At 56.2% G+C, this 20,627-nt stretch overlaps 1 protein-coding gene across 2 annotated transcripts; it reads left to right on the forward strand.

Moving 5' to 3' along the window:
* Nucleotides 1–1,817: 1,817 nt before the first annotated feature.
* OPTC (opticin) lies at nt 1,818–10,021 on the forward strand. Of its 2 annotated transcripts, XM_006942880.3 has the most exons (8): nt 1,920–2,028; nt 3,681–3,912; nt 4,643–4,781; nt 6,282–6,449; nt 7,328–7,530; nt 8,701–8,796; nt 9,239–9,436; nt 9,899–10,021. In XM_006942880.3, exons 2-7 carry the CDS (start codon nt 3,688–3,690, stop codon nt 9,407–9,409), a joined length of 1,002 nt encoding a protein of 333 aa, XP_006942942.3. In that variant the 5' UTR covers nt 1,920–2,028; nt 3,681–3,687; the 3' UTR covers nt 9,410–9,436; nt 9,899–10,021. The 2 variants fall into 2 exon arrangements, with proteins under 2 accessions (XP_011289232.3, XP_006942942.3); XM_011290930.4 differs by having other exon boundaries at nt 1,818–2,028; nt 9,239–10,021.
* Nucleotides 10,022–20,627: the final 10,606 nt, after the last annotated feature.

Genomic DNA, 20,627 nt, shown 5'->3' on the forward strand with positions numbered 1-20,627 from the left:
GGGGTCAACTGGCCAGACTCCTGTCCCCACTGCCTGCCACCTCCTTTCCATCAGCATGCCTTGTGCTTCTCCTAATGAGACATGGGGATTAGAAGGGCCTCTGCACCGCCCTCCCCGTGTGCCACAACCGCATGATGGTGAGCGGGCTCCCACAGATCACACACATGCACGGAAACTAGAGCGTGTGGAGGGAGAGCTTGTAAAGGCGGGAGGAGAAGCTGGGACGGGTCTAGGATGGGACTCCTGAGTCCGAAGGGGGCTCTTTGCCGGGATGTGGGGGAGCCTGCGCATGCGCCCTAGGAGACTGGCTCAGGCTGCGGGCCTCGCCGCCTCCTCCTCCGAGTTGGCAGAGCGTGTGGGAGGAACAGTCGCGGGCCAGAGCCGTCACGGAGAAAGTGGGGAGGGAGAGTGGGAGCAGGCGGCAAGGGGAATGAATGAACATTCGCATTTGCCTTGCTTGCAGGGAATTAATGGCGTGGGATGGTGGTGGGGGGGGCAGAGCCCAGCCTGACTGGGGTCTGGGGTGGGGGAGGGTTAGTCTCCGCCTGCAAAGCTGTGGAGAGAAAGTGGGGGAGGACAGCATGCCAAATGTGCCATCTGCTTCCTGGGCACCCTGCTGGCTCCAGGGCTATCTCTCCCTCCACCAGCAGAGCCCCCGTTGGTGAGTCTCTCCAGATGGTGGGCTACCAGGGCCACAGGAACATGCGTATCTTCGGTGACCGGGTCCTCGGGCTGGAGGATGCCTCCTCCACACCAGCTGGTGCCTGGGAACATTGCAGGCCAAGCACTGGCCCCTGGGCCAGGCTCTTCGATCTGCCCCTTCACCTGGTATGCCAGGGCAGAGATGCGTCCTGCCAAGGCCATCTGTTCTGAGGGCATCGAGGCACATGATCTCAGAGCTGGGGTGGGGGATGGGGGATGAGGTGAAAAGAGGCAGGGTCATATGAACAAACGACAACTCTCTGGCCCGAGAGTCAGAAATCTAAGCCCTGGTCCTGGCTCGGTGTGACCTTGGGTAAGTCACTGCACCCAGCTGGACCTCGGTTTCTTATCTGTTGGGTAGGTGGTTTGGACTAGATGATCGTCGGGGAGCTTCACAGCCAGGAGTCAGTATGTGGTCGGTGGGAGGGAGGAGGGAACAAGGGGCAGCAAGGAAGAACCCCCCACCCCCAGGCAAGCACGCAGGCTGGCAGAATACGGGGGAACCCCTTAGCCTGAGGCACCAAGGAAAAAAACATCTCTCCTGATACATACATCTTGGGTGGGGGGTGGGGGGTGGGGGGAGAGGATTCTTCTCGGCCCCCTGAGGACCCCACACAATGCCTCCTGGTGTTCGTGATCAGGAATTCCTTTCTAGGGTCCACCCTCAGTGGACTGAGAGAATTCCTTGTGTCCTCCTTGCCATTATCATCGTCATCATCACTGGAGAACTTGAAGCCGCGTCTTCAAATCCTGCCCCAACCCCGTTCACCTTCTCTTTGAACTGCCTCCCTCTGGTGACTTTTGGGCAGTTATGGCCCCGTGTTGGGGCTCCAGGTGGTGGGTGGTGGTGTGGTCAGAGTGCCTTAACTCAGCCTCTTTGAATCTTCGGGTTCCCTCTGGAAAAAAGCAAGAAAGTCAAGCCCCATCCCTCTGAATGCTCCCCCCACCTGCTGTCTGTTCCCTTAGGGAGTCGGAACTGCCAGCCCCCTCAGAGCGGCCTGGAAAGGAGAAAGGCAGCAGAGAAAGAGGAGAGAAGAGAGTGGGAGGTGGGGGGGGGCGGTACATGTGGGGGTGGCAGTGGAGGAGGTAGAGGGAGAGAGAGAAATTCCCAGCCGCCGAGCAAAGGAATAGGATGGGGGACCCGCTGAGCAAAGAGAAGGGGGAACAGCTGGACACCAGCAAGAGGAGAAGTCTGATTGGCCACACGCTGGCCTCAGCCAGCACCCCGCTGTCTACCCTGGCCCACTGCAGACGACCCTTCCAGCAGAGTCCCTACTTCTCCGGAGGCTGTGAGGCTCTGTTCCTTGGGAAACAGCATTGTGTGGGGTAAGGTTCAAGGTTTGAGGTGAGATTGGTATGCAAATGAGGGGCTGTGGTGCAGGCTGGGAGGGACTGGGTGGGGGGGGCAGGGGGATGGAGGGAGTCGCAGCCTCTGGGCAAGAGAAGTTGGAAGGGGCTGCTGGGCGCTGGGGTTCGGGGGGCAAAAGCTCTGATGAAAAAATCACTCTTGCCACTGCAGAGGGCTTACCCTGGGCCCAGCTGAAATGCACAAAGGAGACGAACGTGCTAGACATTTCTGCAGCTGCACTATCAGAAACACGCCGGCTCCCTCACACCCGCACCACACACATTCCTTGACCCCTCTGTGCCTCTGTGCAGGAACTCGCGCAGACATTTCTGCTTACGTGCTCATCACGCACGCACGTAATCCCTGGTGCACACACGCAGACATCTAGGGAACTCTCTAGATGTGTACATGCCCCCCCAGCTACATGCAAAGAACACTTTCTGCTCCTGTGATCATTTGTTTCTAAAAAGCTGTATTGAGGGGTGCCCCCGGGGAGGCTCAGTCGGTTGAGCTTCCGACTTCGACTTCGGCTCAGGTCATGATCTCACAGTTCTTGAGGTCGAGCTCACTGCTGTCAGCGGGGAGCCTGCTTCGGGTCCCCTGGCCCCCTTTCTCTCTGCTCCGCCACCACTTATGTTCTCTCTCTTTCTCTCCAAACAAGTAAACGTTTTTTTTTTTTTAATTTTTTTTTTCAACGTTTATTTATTTTTGGGACAGAGAGAGATAGAGCATGAACGGGGGAGGGGCAGAGAGAGAGGGAGACACAGAATCGGAAACAGGCTCCAGGCTCTGAGCCATCAGCCCAGAGCCCGACACGGGGCTCGAACTCACGGACCGCGAGATCGTGACCTGGCTGAAGTCGGACGCTTAACCGACTGCGCCACCCAGGCGCCCCAAACGTTTTTTTTTTTTTTAAGCTGCATTAAAAAAAAAAAAAAGCTGCATTTAGGAAGTATATTTTATAACTAACGTTCTTTTTACGTTATATGTCAGTTTTGAAAAGCATGAACTCTGAGCGTGCTAGGTGTGCCTTAGTTATTTCTGCGCCTCCAGAGAGGAGTCCAGTGCCCGGAACATAACAGACACCCCATAAATGTTTGTTGAGCAAATGTGTGATGGATGCATAATCTTTTAAAAAGCCACAAGGCTCCTTGATGATATCTCTCTAAACCTAGCTTGGTGACTAGTGATGGTACTCTGCGCGTGTGGTCGTTAGGACATTTGTATAAATGCACGAGTGTATGCCTAATTAGTAGGGAGGTGTGCAGACAGGGAGCCTTGCATGAGATGAGTAAACGAGCCTTTGCCAGGTGTCTACACGTGCCTGTGTGAGCGAAACTCAGCGTGTGTGAGAGCCCACAGGCACTGAAGTTGGGTGGCGGTGGGAGGGGCTGGCAGGAGAAGCCCCCTAGACAGAGCCCCAGCCGTTGGGGGGCTTGCACACGCAATAGATGCACTGAGTGTATAACGACATGGAATCGGCAAGTGTGGGGGTGGGAAGTGAGTCGTTCCCACAAAGCCCGAGAGAACCCTGCCTCTTAGACGGCTGCCCCTCCTCCTGCCCGTGCCCCAGGACTGGGCTCCGACGTGATTTAACCTCCTCCTCATTTCTGCTGCCACTTCCCCCCAGGGTCCCCATGAAGATCCTGGCTTTCCAGATCCTGCTGGCCCTGGTGCTGCTAGAAGCAGGGACAGCTTCTCCCCCAAAGGGGAGGAAGAGGAGAGACCCGACGAACGAGGAAGGAGATTCTTACGAGGTCCTGAATCTGGGGAACTACGTCCCTGACCTGGACAACTACGATGAGGTCATTGACCTGAGCGACTATGAAGGGCTCATGGACTATGGGGACCAGCTCCCTGAGGTAAGGAGCACACAGCAGACCAACTGTGTTCCCTGTAGGAACTGGGTGTCAGGGGCCTGGCCCCTCTCCAGCTGCCCACAGTGCAGGCATCTCAAGCCTCCACGTCTTTCTCCAGGAGGTGGAAATTCTTGTCCCTCCATAGGAACTTATCACGTAGATAATGCTGAGAAAGAGGACAGCAAAAGTTCAGTTTCTTTGTCGGCTTCTAGTAAACTTGACGGGATTCCCCCATAGAAGTCATACATCTGTAGCCTGCCGTCACATAAGACCATAAGCCACGTCTCACTGGGTGGGAGTCAGCGATGTCTTCATATTCTCGCTAGAAAAAGAAGCTCCAAACCCCATCTGCTCTGTCTTCTAGTCTGAAGTTCTTTTTCAGCACTTCCTGGCCTTTGCAGGGGCTGATCTGAAGCCCGCACCCGTTGGCTGCGTGAGCTCAGTCAGTGCTGAGCAAGAGGAAGCATGGTGGCCTGGGCGATCCAGAGATATGGATTCCAGCTCTGGACAGCTTGGCCACCAGCCGCCTCCTTGATCCCTGGTGCTCTCCTCTCTGGGCCCATTTCCTCCTCCATGTAAGGAAGATACTGGACCAGATGCTCTTTAAGAAGTTCCCTTCCTCCCTCCCCCTTTTCTCCACAGTGACTCTTTGTAAGTTTGAAATTGGTCACTGAGGTCCCCAGAGTCCAAAGCCAATAACTGGCCTACTGTGTGCTACGTGCTATGTCTCCAGGTCAAAGCAGGATCCAGCCTGGGTCCTCCAACCAGGATCGGTTCCACTCAGAGCACGGTGAATCCAAGGACACTCTCGTCAAAGCCCACCATGACCAAGCCTACTATGCTGGGCCTCCCAGGCTCCCCAAGCAGCCACGGTGAGTTCACGGTCACAGGTCTCAGTACGCATAGGTCATGGGCCATGTAGCCATGACCCAGCCCTGGGGCTACTACAGTAAAGTGCAGTTGGGGTAGGGAGGGAAGGGTTGGGAGCTAACCTTTACTGTAACCTTTACTGTAAGCTGTCCCTACTGCTTTTTGCTGGATAGGAGGCCAAAAAAAAAAAAAAAAGAAAAAGAAAAAGAAAAAGAAAAAGAAAAAAGAAAAGCAAGAACTCCACTCTTCCTAGCAAAGCCACCCTACCTTAATTAACAGCATCACTAGGGGAGCGGGTTGAGTGGTAATTAGATTAGAGACAATTAAAAGCTGTAGAGGAGAATAAATAACTTTGTGGCTGTCACTTGGCATGGGGGCAGATGAAGCAGTCATACTGCTTTTCGGCTCTAAATTCCCCCTTAGCAGCTCTCTTCCCCTCCCTGATGCCCTCCTGGAGACTGGGACACCGGCACATCTGACAATAAGGGGTTGGCACTCTTTGGGGATCAAACTGACGCAGAGGAGGGATGCAGTTAATTCCTGACTTGCTTGTCCCTGGTTCCTGTTCTCCTGAGATATTTGCCTTGGATGGATCTAGCGTATCCGGGCATCTGTAGGAACCCATGACCTCTCGGAGCTGTAGAACCCCGGGCTTAAAAAGACCATAAAAGGCCTCGGCTTGATCTGCCATTCAAGGCTTTGGGCTAAGGAGGGCCCTGAGGTCCTCTCTGCTCCACCCATAGTGGTCACTGCCTGCAAAGAAAAGCTGCCTCTTAATCTTGGGGCTGTGTCCCTGCTAACAGATTTCGCCCTTGAGTCGGATGAGCGGTGGTCTCCCGTAATCTCTTGTAGTGGCAAGTAACAGAAACTACCTGCACCAGTCAGTCGTATGAGCCAGCAAAGCCGTCCCAACTTTTCAAAGCCAGTTTGGGCTTGAAGGCCTGACTTATGTCTAATGACCACCGGTCACGGCATGAGAACAGGAGAGAGCTATTTCCTGGGATGCTGACACCATAAGAACGGGAAATGAATCCTAGGCAAGCACTGTCCACTCCGTCGTGGCTTCGTTCTGCCTCTCGGAGCCAGACGGAACGTGTCTAACTCCTCGCCCACAAGGCAGATGGCAGGACCAGCAACCATTAGCCATTTCGCCTAGTTCTGCCTTTAGTTTATCTTCCTTGTGCCTTTGGGGACCAGAGAGGAGCCCCTATGGAAAAAAGACCAATGGATGTCCTAGAAACACCCACACAGGCCCGGGAAAACCTGCATCGGATTGGGGCCTGATAAGAGGACCAGTGGGCCGAGACTGGGTGACAACTGGGTGAGGATCTGCTCCTCTTGGGTTAGGGGCTGAGGGCCGGGCCGGGGCAGCCCACGGCACTGCCTCAGCGCATTGCGACATTGAGTTCTAGCCGTGGCTCAGACACTCCCTGGGGCAAGGGCCACTGGTTCCGGAGGCTGAAGGCAGTCTGAGAAGGGTCTCCCTGTGTTCTGCCTTGCAGCTGAGCCAGGCCTGCCTACATGTCTGGTATGCGTGTGCCTTGGTTCCTCCGTGTACTGTGACGATGCTGACCTGGAGAGCATCCCGCCTCTCCCCAAGACAACCACTTACCTGTACGCCCGCTTCAACCGCATCAGCCGGATCCGAGCTGGAGACTTCAAAGGGCTGAGTATGTAATGCTCTGGCACAGGAGGAGGGCAGGACTGACTGGTGGAGGGAAGCCCACGGGCCCTCCGCCTGGGCACCAGCCACACGAGCTGTCACACAGCGTCCCACCTGTGTTAGCCTTTCCCTGTTGGTTTTCAGTCTCCCCAGCTACCAAATGGAAATAGCCCCAAGTCTCCCTGATTCCTTTCCTTGAAGATGTTGGATAACAGAAGTGACCCGCCCACCTTTGTTCTCCCCAAAGCTCTGGAAAGCGGGGAAGGGGAAGATAGGATCAGGCCTCCATTTTCAGGATTCCCAGCCACTACAGCTCTGTGCCCTCCTGGCCTCTGGACAAGACCAGGCTACGTCGACCCTCCACAGCACTGACGCCATTTATCCATTTTTCGTTTGTCGTGTTTTCCTTATGCCTTATACCTATTCCTATTCCTAACATTCCTAAGGCATGTTATTCCTATGCCTTATACCCTGCCTCAGATAGGAAACCTGGGCTCAAATCCAGATGCTACCACTAAATCCCTTAGCCTTCCGGGCCATGGCGTCCTTTTGCGTCAACTAATGGTGAAGAGTGGGGGTGGGATGGGTCTAAGGATTGGTGGGCCTATTGGGTCTTGCCCTACAAAGGTTTCTACCGAACCCATATCCATGGGCCGCCACCACACAGGACAGAACTCCATGAGAAAGTATGGCCGAATCTGAGGGCTTTCCCAGGGGGCCCTGGTTTATCACGTCATTTCTTCTGGCTTGGACCTCACACGGGTGGAGAACTGGCTGGCATTGCCTATCTTTAAAAGGACGGGGCAGGGGTACAGGTAGGTCCAGCAAGGGCCAGGAAGGATAGCGCGTCTCGTGACTTTCTGTATTCTCCCCCATACCCCATAGCAAAACTGAAGAAGATCGACCTTTCCAGCAATTCCATCTCCTCCATTGATGATGATGCCCTCCGCTTGCTGCCTGCCCTGCGGGACCTGATCCTCCCAGAGAACCAGCTGGCGGCTCTGCCCGTGCTGCCCGCTGGCATCGAGGTCCTGGACGTCCGCCTGAACCGGCTCCAGAGCTCCGGAATACAGCCCGAAGCCTTCAGGGTGAGCCAGGGCCTAAAGTCCTCCATTTAGCACTTGCCACGCATGCCCACAACCACACACACACACACACACACACACACAACCTTGCCCTCATGGGATGTCCCTGCTCCAACACTATCCTGGGTATGAAAATCAAACCCCATTTTCTTCATCTGTTCCCATTTATTCAACTTTGTTTGTTTGTTTGTTTGTTTCAAGAAACTGATTCTGACTCCAGAAGAGGGTGTCTTACGACACGCCATCCCAAGAACTTCCAGGAAAAGGAAATGCAGGCCTCATGGGCTTGTTACTGGAAATGGGGGAGGGGGGTTGGCACCAGAAGTGAGAGTCAGCAGCTCTCCCTCCGCCTCTTCCGGCACGTGGCCTCTCGGCACGTCTGTCCCATTCACCTCTCGGCCCCCGCAGCACCTACGCCCCTAAAACCTAGGCTGTGCTGTGACTTGCGATCGTGCTGGCTCCAACCCTAACCCTACCTAAAATTTGGAAAAAAGTGGGCTTTGGAAAAAAGCCCACTACTAACTGATTTTCTCTGACCAAGCGCTCGCGAGAGCATCCATCCATCTGATGGATCTCTGGCTGGCCACTCGTGCTGGAAAGGGCTAAACCCGAGGCACACACGTGGCCCGTGCGACTGCCCCCTCAACAGGGCTCTGAGAGCTCCAGGAGTGGTGCCAGGGAGGCCGCGAGGAGGGGCTCACGCCCAGCTCTGCCACACGCACCCGCTCAGCCTGCCTCACGTGTGCTTGCGGCTCTCACTCTGCCGCTCCAGACGTTTCCAGAACATTCTCTTCACAGCCACTCCAGGACCAGATTTGGAGACTTCTCATTTGGGAAAAGTTGAGGCTGAACTGGGATGGCCCCTTGTCCTCCCTCCCACCCCGTCCGCGCCCCCTCTCCCCCGCCTACCCCTCGCTGCTCCTCATTACCAGCTCCGGCAGGCTCCCCCAGCTGCCAGACCTCAATGACAGCAGCTCTCCTGCTGCCCCTGGTGAGAGTTAGTGCCTGTGAGCCCCCGAGAGACTGGGCATCCCGGGCAGCACCCAGGCCCGAGCCTGACACGTGGCTGAGGCTCAGGAGGCCCTCAGTGAACACTGGGGCCCCGCTGGGCACCTGTCACTGCCAGGTCCCACGGCCCCTGCCAGCCTCCCATGCCCTCTGCCTCCTCCCCAGGGGCTAGAGAGGCTGCAGTTCCTCTACCTGGCTGACAACTTGCTGGACTCCATCCCCGGGCCCCTGCCCCCCAGCCTGCGCTCACTGCACCTGCAGGTAAGCAGCCTCCCCAAGACCAAGAGCATTGCAGAGAGCCCAGGGGCATCCTGAGAATGCGGTGGGGTCTCCTTCCCAGGGAGCTTACTGGAGGCTTGGAGCCGGGGTCTTGCCCAGGCCATCGCCCACAGCCTCGGCGCGACGGCCTTCCTTTCCTTCCGAAGATGCTTCCTGTCCCTCAGCATCCTTCACCCCACCTCACCGGCGGCTGGTTCCTTCCTCTGTCTCCTCCTCCTCCTCCTCCCTCTCTGCTCTCCACATCCATCCTCCACAGGCCTTCTCTCCTCACCCCTTGCTGCGTGGCCTCGGCCTCATGTGCCTCGGTTTCTCCACTCCCAAGAGGGGAGCTGGTGGGGAGAGCGGATTGATCCGTGCCTTCGGCGCTGCCTGGGGGCAGACTCTCCAGGGGGAGGTTTGGCAGCTGTCAATGTGTTCTTTCCAGAATAACATGATAGAGACCATGCAGAAAGACGCCTTCTGTGACACTGAGGAGCACAAACACAGCCGGAGGCGGCTGGAAGACATCCGCCTAGACGGCAATCCCATCAACCTGGGCTTCTTCCCCAGCGCCTACTTCTGCCTGCCTCGCCTCCCCACCGGCCGCTGCTGCTAACTCACCGCTCCCCGTGCGGCCGGAAGGGTGCGGGCCTCGCCTCCACGCGGTGGTCTGTCATCCAGGCCGGAATCGGCCCCCTGATCCAGTTGCAAAACTCACCCTCACCCCCTGCCCCCACGGGCTGCACACGCACACGCACACACACACATGCACGCACACATAGATACACAGACACACATACAACAGATACACAGACACACACACACAACACACACATACACAGACATATAGACGTGCATGCGGAAACATAGACATACACACGGACACACGCAGGCACACGCACACAGACATGCACACACACACGTGCATGCACACAGACACACACACACATACACACAGACATATAGACGTGCACGCGGAAACACAGACATACACACAGATACACGTGCACACACGCGGGCACACGCACACAGACACGCACACAGACACACACGCGAAAGCGTCCCGCAGTAGCCAAATTTGCATTTTCTCATTCTCTTTCCTTAGCACCTTATGGCTCCTGACTCAGAAAATAGCAGCGTCTGGAGCAAAGCTCACTCCCATATTCGCCATCCATCCTACCCACACAGAATGCCGGGAAGTCATGTACGAGGAAGAGGAGGAGGAGAAAAAGAAGGGGGAAGTGGGAGAAGCAATGGCATGCGGGAGCCAGCTCTTACTACGAGGCTTACAGAACCAATTATTACACTTCCCAGACTTTTGTAAGCCAGTGGCTGAACAGGGCTTTTATTCAGAATTACATTACAAGCTCGCATTTAGATATATGATATTGAAAGCACATGTAATAAATACTCAAACTCATGACTTCCCAATTATTTTACTAGTAACCAGTAAGTTCTTGAACTTACTCGCATCCGTGATGTAGTATACAGTGACGGGCCCCTGAGTGCTTGTTTTTCCCGACAACACTTTCAAGTGACATCACATTGGTAGTTTGAAATCGGCCATGGTGAGAGAAGTTCTACCATGGAAATCAGTCAATGCTACACATCGGGATTCTGAGAGAGAGAGAGAGAGAGAGAGAGAGGAGTTGTTAAACATTTGCCAGCTCACCACTGAGGACAGAATAGCTATTTCGCCCACCAGGGTAGGGTGGGATTTCTATGAGGCTTTATTTTCTTGCTCTTCCTAGGCCAAGGGCTTCCTGTTAGATTTGGAGGGAGACATTCATAAGGATGGAGACTAGGGGCGCCTGGGTGGCTCAGTCGGTGGAGTGTCCGACATCGGCTCAGGTCATGATCTCGCGGTTCGTGAGTTCGAGCCCCGCGTCGGGCTCTGTGCTGACGGCTCAGAACCTGGAGCCTCTTTGGATTCTGTGTCTCCCTCTCTCTCTGCCCCTCCCCTCCTCATGCTCTGTCTCCCTCTGTCTCAAAAATAAATAAAACATTAAAAAATGTTTTAATAAAAAAAAAAATAAGGACGGAGACTGACAAGAATCTTCACCCGGAGGCCCTCCTTGTAACGCTTACCTGTTCCTGGCACACTGGGGACCCTCTGAGCCCGGCTCAGCCGGGGCGGTTCAATCCTTCCCGTGCTCGCTTCCGTGTTTAACCACCAGAGGGCAGCCTTGCGCAAGGATAAATAAATAAATAACTAGCAATTACTCACCTGCAGCCTTGGGTTCTGGGCGAGGTCTGCTGTGATGGGAGATGGGAAGAAGGCCAACTATGATCTAGCTGACTTGTTCCTTGAATTATGAAGACAGGAGAGATGTCGCCCTTCTCCTTATAAGGAGATGTTGGGCAAGAGGGACGTAATAGATGGGCGCTTGGCAGCAGGGGTTGACTGAAGGATAAAAGGGGGTCGAGGCAGGCAATTGACTCCTTCATCCAGCAAGGATTTTATCGAGCACCTACCTGCCCGGTGCCAGGCACTGTGTTACATGCTGGTGATCTGATGATGTGCAACACACGTACTCCTTTGCCTCCTGGAGCTTAGAGCCTGGCACCGAAGATACATGCTAAACGGTCACACAGCCACACTATGCAACTCCTGACACACGTGATAAGAGGATTCTGCAGAATGCTATGAGAGCTTACAGGAGGGAGACCCAGTCTGAGGCCCAAAGACCTTTAAGAAACAACATCTAAGCTGAAACTAGACCAAGGGGCGGGGGTTAGCCGGGCACTCAGTTGCCACGGCAATCACTCGAGGTGGCGGTGGGGGTGATGGTCCCCGAGTCCGGCTGGGCAGGTATGTGTCTGTGGCCCACGTGGAAGGGAACCCGCTCAAAGTTCTCCAAGTTCTTTGGGTCCTCAGGACAGTCCCGTACACAGACAAGTCAGGGGTTATTAGTCACATTCTTCAGATGAAGATAAAGTGCTTACTGGAGCTCACGTGGCTAGCTGAGGCCTGAACCGAGACTCGATACATTTCACGGGCTGCAGATGGAGCGGGAAGTTGTTTTTTTTTTTTTAACGTATATTTTTTATTGTATTTTTGACAGAGAGAGAGAGAGCACGAGTGGGGGAAGGGGCAGAAAGAGAGAGAGGGAGACACAGAGTCCGAAGCAGGCTCCAGGCTTGGAGCTGTCAGCCCAGAGCCCGACGCGGGGCTCGAACTCGTGAACCACGAGATCACGGCCAGCGCCGAAGTCGGAGGCTTTACGGACAGAGCCACCCAGGTGCCCCTTGGAGTGGGAACTCTTAAAGGCGAGAGGGTGCCCTCGTGCTTCCTGTGCTGCCGGCTCCCACTCTCCTAGAGATCCAGGGATTCCGGCACAACTGAGGCTGGGAAAACAGCCAATCGCTCCCTGCCTTTCAAAACGGCAGAGAACAGCGGAATTTCAGAACAGTGAAGTCTGGCTCTTCCTCTTCCGTCTTCTCAGGAGCTTGTTACAGTGGGAGGGCTCTCCCTCTCTCATCCATCAGTTCTATCCTCTTCCATGTCCTTCTCTGTTTGGTTACAACAAGGCCTAGGCATACCACACCTGAAAGCTTCAAGACCCCAACTGCAAGAAACCCTGTGTGGGAAAAAAAAAAAAAAAAAACACCAAAAAAATAAATAAATAAAAAAACCAAAGAGAACTTTCCAGAACTGGGGCCCCTCTGTGCTAGAAGCCACATCATACCCACATGCCCAAGGTTAATCTGTGCTGAGTACAGAAAGTCATCTGACCCCCGCTCTGTGGCAGAGAAGGGGCCCAGTAGTCCCCGCACTCCGGAATTGGCCAGATGCTGTAATAGAAGCTATTAGGCACATCACTGAACCCCAGCAACAACCCTAGAGAGTAGGGAGGTTTATCTCCACACTGGGGACAGGGCAACAGGCGGTGGCCCAAATGAACAGAGCAGCACGTGGCAGGGCCGGGATTCAAAACCGCGTCCCTCCCGACACGGGGTCCCAAGTCCCGCTCTTGTACCTCCCTTGGGCGCAGGCACCTCTCTCCAGGCCAAAGGAGGCGGCGACTCCCGAGGGTTTCTTTCCTGAGGCTGTGTTACTACCCTGGGCAGGAAGGATCTCCCCAGGGACCTGCTGCCTATGCGGCTGTCCCCCAGCTCATCTCCCATTTTGGGCAAGGGAAGCCCAAGGAATAGGAAGAATGCCCTTGTTGGCCGCCCCCCTGAAGAAATTCTAAACGGTGCATCTGTCCCCAGGCCTCTCTGGAATCCGGAGAGGGGATGGGCAGGGAGAGAAATCCAAGCCGGCTCCCAGCAGCTGTTACATCTTAACAAGAAGGAGCTGGGGCTCTGGCTTCTCAGGGACCCACAGGCGTTAGGGTCAGGCTCCCGGCAGGGGAGCAGAGAGCACCTCTTTATGCAGAGTGACACGGAGGCACGTTGACTGCCGGACCGACTGCTGATGAGCAGTCCGAGGTTGGCTTCCAATCCACGTCTTCCAAGAGCAGGACTTTCCAAGCCTCACTCATCCGGGTCGTTAGTGGCCATCGGCACCGGTGCTCAACCTTGGCCACCTTGGTGAGGGCCCTTGCTCTCGGGTGGCTCCTCGGTGGCCATCCAGCCAGCGCTGTAGGAAGAAGCCCCGCCCCCCCACCCCACAGTCTTCAGACTTCTGTCCTGCCCTGTCCTGTGAGGAGGCGGGGGTGGGGGGGCAGGCAGGGAACCCCAGCAGTGGGAGTTTGCAGTGACCGCCCCTCCACTTGCCCGCCCTCAGATCCACGGCAAGGTCAGGGCCAGAGGGGACTGGTGGGGACCAGAGGGCGCCAGGAAGGGCTTCCTCCCCTGACCCCGCCTGGACTTGCTTCCTCCTGCCTTTTCCTTTAGTCCCCTCTGGGAATCATAATCTCTTATGCTTCCGCTGTGAATTTGCACTCTACGGAGCTCTTTCATATATGGGATCTCATTTACAGTCCCACCAACTCTGTGAGGAAGGTATTATTATCCCTGGTTTCCAGATAGAATATGGGAGGCTGAGTGATTTAAGAGAAAGATGACTCAACATATAGAAAAAACAAGACCAGGGGCGCCTGGCTGGCTCAGACCAAAGAGCACGCGACTGTTAATCTCGGGGTCGCGAGTTCGAGCGCCACGGAGGGTGCAGAGATTACTTAACTAAATAAAACTTGAAAAAAGAGAAGGAAAAGGAAAAGCAAGACCGAGGGTGAGGAGGAAGGATCGCCACCATTTCTTGGGAATCCCGGTAGGAGAAACGCGAAATCTCATCCCTGCTGAGCTGCAGGGGCAAAGGATTGGTCCCCTGGCTCAGCAGCCCCCAAGGGCTCCTTGAAAAGCAGGAACCGGGAGAGCGTCGCCCAGGCTGAAAACATGGGAGTCGCTCACAGAGCCCGAGTCCTGAGCCCGCCTCAAGGCAGTCGGGCCGGAACCCTGATGCAGCACACGAGGCAAGGGGGTGGCGGTGGCTTCTGAGGATCTGAGCTCAGGGAAGCCCTAAGGCTCAAGGACACACTGCCCCCCATCTCTGCCCCCACCCCGCAGGCGCGTGGGCGGCCCAGCACCCACATGCCCGTGTCTGCGTGTCTGCGCCCTTGTTGCTTCTGGCCAGAAGGAGGGAGGCAGACAGACGGGAGGTGGACCGGGCTGTGCCCCGCCCCCTCTGCCGTCTGGAGCTCTCTCATCCTCGCCTTCCTCCCTCCGCCCCTCCCCTCTCCCCACGCTCCACGCCAGCTCAGGTTTGCCCCTCCTCCCTCTCAAGGTTGTCTCTCCAGCTGGCCCAGATGCACCTTCTCCAGCAGCCACCGTCTCTCTCCCTCCCCCCGTTGCTGCCAGCCTGAACCAGGGTCTCCCTATGGAGGGAGGACGTGGCTTTTCCCCCCACCCCTCCCGTGTCTCCCTCCTCCTCCAGGGGTGACACAGCCGCCAAGGGACCACCTTCTTCCTGCTGCACTAAAATAAACTCTCCAAACTCAGGCCTCCTTGTCTTTAGACCACCCTGTGCACCCCTCCCCGACTTGGCCAACCCTGCGGCCCTGGTCACCCATGAACACCTCCCGCCCCCCCCCCCGCAAACACCCCCCTAAGCATGCACCCAGAACACTCTCCCCCTCCTCTCCTCCTCCTGCAAGCCCTCTGTCTCCTTTCCCTTTGTCCCCTTCTGTGCCCCAGGCACCAGAACAAATAGCTTCTAGTGCTCTCCCGGCCTGGTGGTCCCAGCCCTGCTTTCCAGAATCCTTGCCTTTGCTGTATGTCTAACACACGGTTCATACACAGGAGGAAGGGCAGTGTTTCCCGCTGCAGCCACCTGCAAAGGGACCGTGGTACAAGGGAGTGAGCACTAGAATGAGAGTCCACAGCCCCAGGCCCTGACTAGCTGTGTGACGTGTGGTGGGTCACACCAGCACCCCACTCTGTCCATGGGTGCTCCCTGGGAACTCCCTGGGCCCCAGCTCCCTTGCTCAAAGCACAGCCAAGCCCGAGGGGTTTCGTATGTACCCGCAGCCCCATCCCATTCCTAGTCCAAGAACAAAGACCAGACCCTTCCCTGCTGTTGGCTGCAGCACCGACCAGCACCGACGAGGAGATACCAATGGTGAATGAGAAGAAAGGGAAGCAAGGACAGAAAACAGGCGGCACAGGACACGTCCCGTCTCCCAAGTTCTGATCCGAAGTCAATTGCACTCTGACCCTAAAAGCTGACTTAGCTGCAAGCCCTCCTGAGCCCCTCCTCTGATCCCTGCAGACGAGGGAACAATCCAGACTCTCCCGCTCGGGCCCAGGAACCTTTGACAGGGACACCTGTCCTGACCCATCTTGACACAAGATGCTACAGGCCTTGAGCCACACGTTGTATGTAATCAGCATACCCCCACCAAAGGATCGCCAACATGCCTGCTCAGGAGGGGCACTGTCTCCCCCAGAAGGGCCCCTGCATCCCAGGACAGGCTCCTGGGGCCCGGCACCTCTTTGGGGGAATCTAAGGAGTCCCCAGGAGACTGTGTCCTGGGAGACAGGTGGGAAGGTACGTTTGAACCTTAGAAACAAGCAATGGCAGGTGACTCTTTGGCCTTTGGAGGAGTGCTATAGGGTGGGGTGGGGGCAGTGAGGAGTGGGGTGGGCAGAGGAGAGGTGGGACTCCTGGCAGTGGCTCTGGGTAGTCCTGAAAAATACCAGGCCAGAAAGACGCAAACAGCCCCCAAGCTGGGAATATTCTGCAGAGTAGGAAGGTATTAAGCAGTTACTCAGATGTTTCAAGCTAAGGCACCCTGCAGAGGAAGAAAAAAACAATACAGTCTTCTGGGATTCAAGTCTTTCAGAGCATCCATGTACTTGGTTAAAATCAGCTTGCCGACGTAGATGCTGCTCCTTTCGAGCAAGGTGGTCTGAAAATCAGGTCTTTCTTAAAGTCAGTGTATCAAGCATCATCCCTGCAGAGATTCTGGAAGGTAGAGAAAGAGGAGAAAGTGAGAAAAATCCAATATTCCACAGGCCCCGAGATTGCCCAGCATCCTTTGGTCCAAGCCCCTGTGTCCAGGCAGGACTTTACCTAGTGCAGAAGGCCATCTCCTCTGGTTTTAAGGAACAGCCAGAGGTCCGGGAAAAGCAAGCTAGCCCGCCCCCGTCAGCAGGAAACTGTGTGAGCCCTCTGCCTTGCAGGGATTACCACATCCAGTCCCCATAGTGCGGCCATGAGGTGGGCCCTGCCCATTTCATAGAAGAGCTCAGAGGCGTTAAGTTCCTTGTTCAAGGTCACACAAGTAGGGCAGAATGGAAATGACTGCAAAGCCCTCGGCCCTCCTGGATCGGTGCTGGGGGTCTAGCACAGCTGCTAAAACACCATCACCTCACACTTCCTCCGGGAGCCTTGCACATACAACACACGTAATAAACACATGCTGGGCGCGCTCCGGGGGTGCGGCGGAGGCAGACCTGCTATAGAAATAAGACTGTAAATGGCTCATTTTCTGCCCCTTCCCTCTCCTAGCCCACCCCCCCCCCAGATGGGGGCCCAGGCACACCTGGATTTCTCCTCCGAGCCTTTCCGATGCAGATCTTCTCACACCCCCTCCCTTCCTATCTATTGTCTCAGAGCCCAGCTTCTTGGCTCCAGAGCTCCTATTCACTGATTTCTTTCCACTCCTTCCACCCTGAGTACAATAGGCTCCTTCCCTTATTGGTAAACAGAATCCGGACTAGCCCCGGGGGGGGGTGTGTCCAGGAGGGGCGCTGAGCTCCCCGTGAGCTTTGGTCTCATCCCAGTGCAGATAGGAACCCGGGGTTCCGGGAGAGGCGGCCTGCCCCTCTCTTCCTCTCTGCCCAACCCCCCCCCCCCCCCCCACACACACACACATTCTTGCACACCGCAGCTTTGGAAGACTAGGGCGACTGCTTCTGCCCTTTCTGGAGCTCAGGAACCATTCATTCATCGTGTGCCTGGAATCCCCGAAGAGGGAAAGCGTTTGTTTGTTTGTTTGTTTGTTTGTTTTGAGCCACTGTCAAGCCAATTCCCACCACTCCATTCCCAGGGCGAGGTCTGGTGGGTGGGTGTCTGTTGCTTCCTGAGTACCGTCTAGGACCGTCTAGGACAGCCTGCGAAGAAGCAGTAATAAATACGGCAGAGACGCCACGCTGGAGAAAGGGGACACGCCCCACTGGGGAAGCCAGCAGCCGCGACTCCTCCATCACCCAGGCTGATGCGGATCCCCTAGCTCTCCATCCGGTCTCACGTGGAGCCCGAGACTCAGTCTTCTGGGCAGGGTGGCGGAGGAACCCCGGAGGCCCACCAGCGATATTTACATAGATCCAGGCCCTGCCTCGGTGTTGGCCGTCTCCCGTGCCCTCCGTTGACTCTTGGAACAACAACCCTTTATTAAATGCCAAGCACCAGGGACATTATGATAAAGACAGACAAGGTCCCTGTTCTCAGTGGGGGAGACAGGCCGTAATGGAATAAACATACAGTAACAGATAAACAATATAATTCAGACAAAGACAGATGCTAGAAGGCAACAGAATGAAGGTGATGTGGCAGAGACTAATGGTAGAGACCAGGGACATTAGAAAAGGTAGTCAAGGGGCGCCTGGGTGGCTCAGTTAAGCACCAGACTTTGGCCCAGGTCATGATCTCACAGTTCATGGGTTCGAGCCCCACATTGGGCTCTGCGCTGACGGTGGGGAGCCTGCTTAGGATTCTCTCTCTCCCCCAACTCTCTCTCTGCCCCTCCCTCACTTGCTCTCTCTCTCTCTCTCTCTCTCTCTTTCTCTCTCTCTCTCTCTCAAATGATAAATTTAAAAAAGAAAGAAAATGTAGTCAAGGAGGGCCTCTCAGAGGTGGTGACGGTTGAGCCCCGGCCTTCATGACCAGCAGGCAGCTGCAACATAAGAAGGGAGGGAACCACCGGGCTCTGCACGGAAAGAAGCAAGTAGGGCAAGTGAATCCACAGGGGAGGCCCGAGGGGAGCAGCCAGTGCCGGGTGGTGGGAGGGGTGGGAGTTAGCGCCGTTCTGAGTATGAAAGTCCTGCGGGATTATATCTGGGGTGCCATGGGTCCTTCTGCAAGGAGCTCAAACCCCCCTACCCCCCTTGTGTCCCTGTTCGAGATGCTAAAAGCACAGGGAAGGAAAGAAACAAAGTGTGATTCACCAGCTGGAAGGTGACAGTGATCAGAGCCAGTGTAACCTTTTAAGGGGGAAGAACCCGGTAGCTTGGAGAGGGTGATGAGTGGAAATGGGGAAGTGAAGGGGAGGAAGAAGGGAGACAGGAGCTGGGGGAGGAGTGACAGCAGGAAAGCCCTCAGGGCCGGGGCTTAAGGAGCAGGGACTGAGCAGCTCCCAGAGGGCAGCGGTAAGGTCAGGTCACCTAAGCGCTCCTGCTGGGAGCACCAAGGAGACTGGAGCACCGGTGAGAAGGGTCCCCGCAGGAAGCTTCCCCTGCTGTGTGGCCTCAGGCAAGGCGCTTCTCTGTTCCTCTTCTCTGGGCCATGACAGGGTTGGTTTAGATGATCCCCAAGGTACAGTCTGGGACTCTGAGATGCCTCGTGTCCTTCTGTTTTCTTGACAAAGACATGAGAAGATAGGGCTTAAAGATGAGGCCAGCTACTGAGTCTCAGGGCCTCCCCCATGACACTCTGGGAACAGCTGCCCCCCACTGGGGGGGGGGGCTGCTCTGCTCCCCTTGGTGCAGACGGGGCACAGTTCCGGGGGCAGGCCCACTCGCTCGTGACATCTGCACACTGCCCAGACCCACCACCGTCCAGGAATGGCCCCTCCCTCGGGCACAGGAACTCCCGGAAGCTTCTTGGCATCTTTTGATGCCAAGACTGGGTGGGATGCAGCCGCCCCGCCCCCTCCCTCCACGGCAAGGCAGAGAAAGGGCCCCAGTGACCATGTCAACGCCACCACCCACCCAAGGAAGGAGTCTGTGACTTGAGTGGGAGACATGCCCCCTGGGGAGCAGAAGAGCCTTGTCCCCTTGTGAGAGGGCCTCGGGTGACCAGGGACCAGGGCAGAGCCAAGATTTCAGGCCCTCTGTGCTCTCCACCTTGGTGCTTCGGGGCCAGCCTCCAAAGCCTGGCCAGCCCTGTCCTCCCTGGGCCCTTCCCTCTAGCTGGCTGCAGGAGCCTGCGGGGACAGCTCCTTTAATACACTGCCTGCTTTCTCATGCACAATAAATGCTTCCCCACAGAACCTGCTGAGATTTCCACCACATTAGTAATCAGTGCACAGAACAAGAGCTTTCTCTTCCTCTCCTCCCCCGCTCCTGTCTCTCTCCTCCCTTCTCTGTTTCTCTCCCTTACCCTTTACTTTGCCTGCCTCCTCCCCACCCAGCACAGCCACTGCCGCCTCCTGGGAAGCTGAGAAGGTCTATCATCAAATCAGGCTTTGGCCTAAGGAAAACAGGTTTATTTTCCTCACTGTTGAGAAGGTGCCTGCCGACGGGACAGCTAGGGAAAGGGTGCATTGTATATTCAAAGCATTATTACCTCCGTGGCTGAATCGGGCCCTATTTTCTCATTTCCCTCCATCGCTGCTCCTCTGCCCTGCCTGCACCGCCCCTCTCCCCACCCACCCCCTCCCCTGCTCCATCTTCTTGCCCCTCACTTGTGAGCCTTTGCCCTCGGGGCCCGCCCACACCCAATCATTGCCCAATCAGTCCTCATACTACTCCTTCAGTAATTCAGAGTCATTTCTTTCAGGTGCCGGGGGACCTCAGGCGCGGGGAAGAGAAGGCCTGGTGCAGGGGTGCGTGGGTACCCAAACAAATCATCAAAATACAGAGTGGTAATGGCTGCAGAGGTGATGCACAGAGCCAAGGCAGGAGCCACTCACGGTGCCCCGGGGCGACAGAGAGCAAGGAAGGCGCTCTGAAGGCAGGGTGGTCCGGAAGGTGCTGGAGGCGAGACCTGTGGCTGAGTGGGGGTGGGATGAAGGGCGGGCAGGCGACACGTCCTGCAGACCCATGGCTGGCTCTAGCTCGGCACAACCGGTGGGCAGGGCATGTGGTCCTGGGCAAGGCCGGAGCGGGGAGGGGTGGGGCGTGCAGGGCTGAGCAGGGTCGGGGATCTGGAAGGCTGGGGTCGGTATTTGGGAAGTCCTGTGCGAGGTGGTTTTGAAGGAGATGAGCCTGGGGTCTAGGGCAGGGAGCCGGCCTGAGGGTGTGAATTCAGAGCCCTGCGATACATTGCGGGTGTGGGGCTCTGGGCAGAGGGGCGAACTGGATCCAGGAGTGGCTATGGGACAGACTCCCGATCACCCCTGGCCAGGGACCGGCCCGGGGACGGCCCGGTGGGCGCTCAAGCAGAAGAGACACCAGAGAGGCAGCAACAGCAGAGGCGAACCACCCAGAAGGGAGGGAGAGGGGTC

The sequence above is a fragment of the Felis catus genome, chromosome F1 (genome assembly GCF_018350175.1).
Source record: "Felis catus isolate Fca126 chromosome F1, F.catus_Fca126_mat1.0, whole genome shotgun sequence".
Classification (NCBI taxonomy): Eukaryota; Metazoa; Chordata; class Mammalia; order Carnivora; family Felidae; genus Felis; species Felis catus.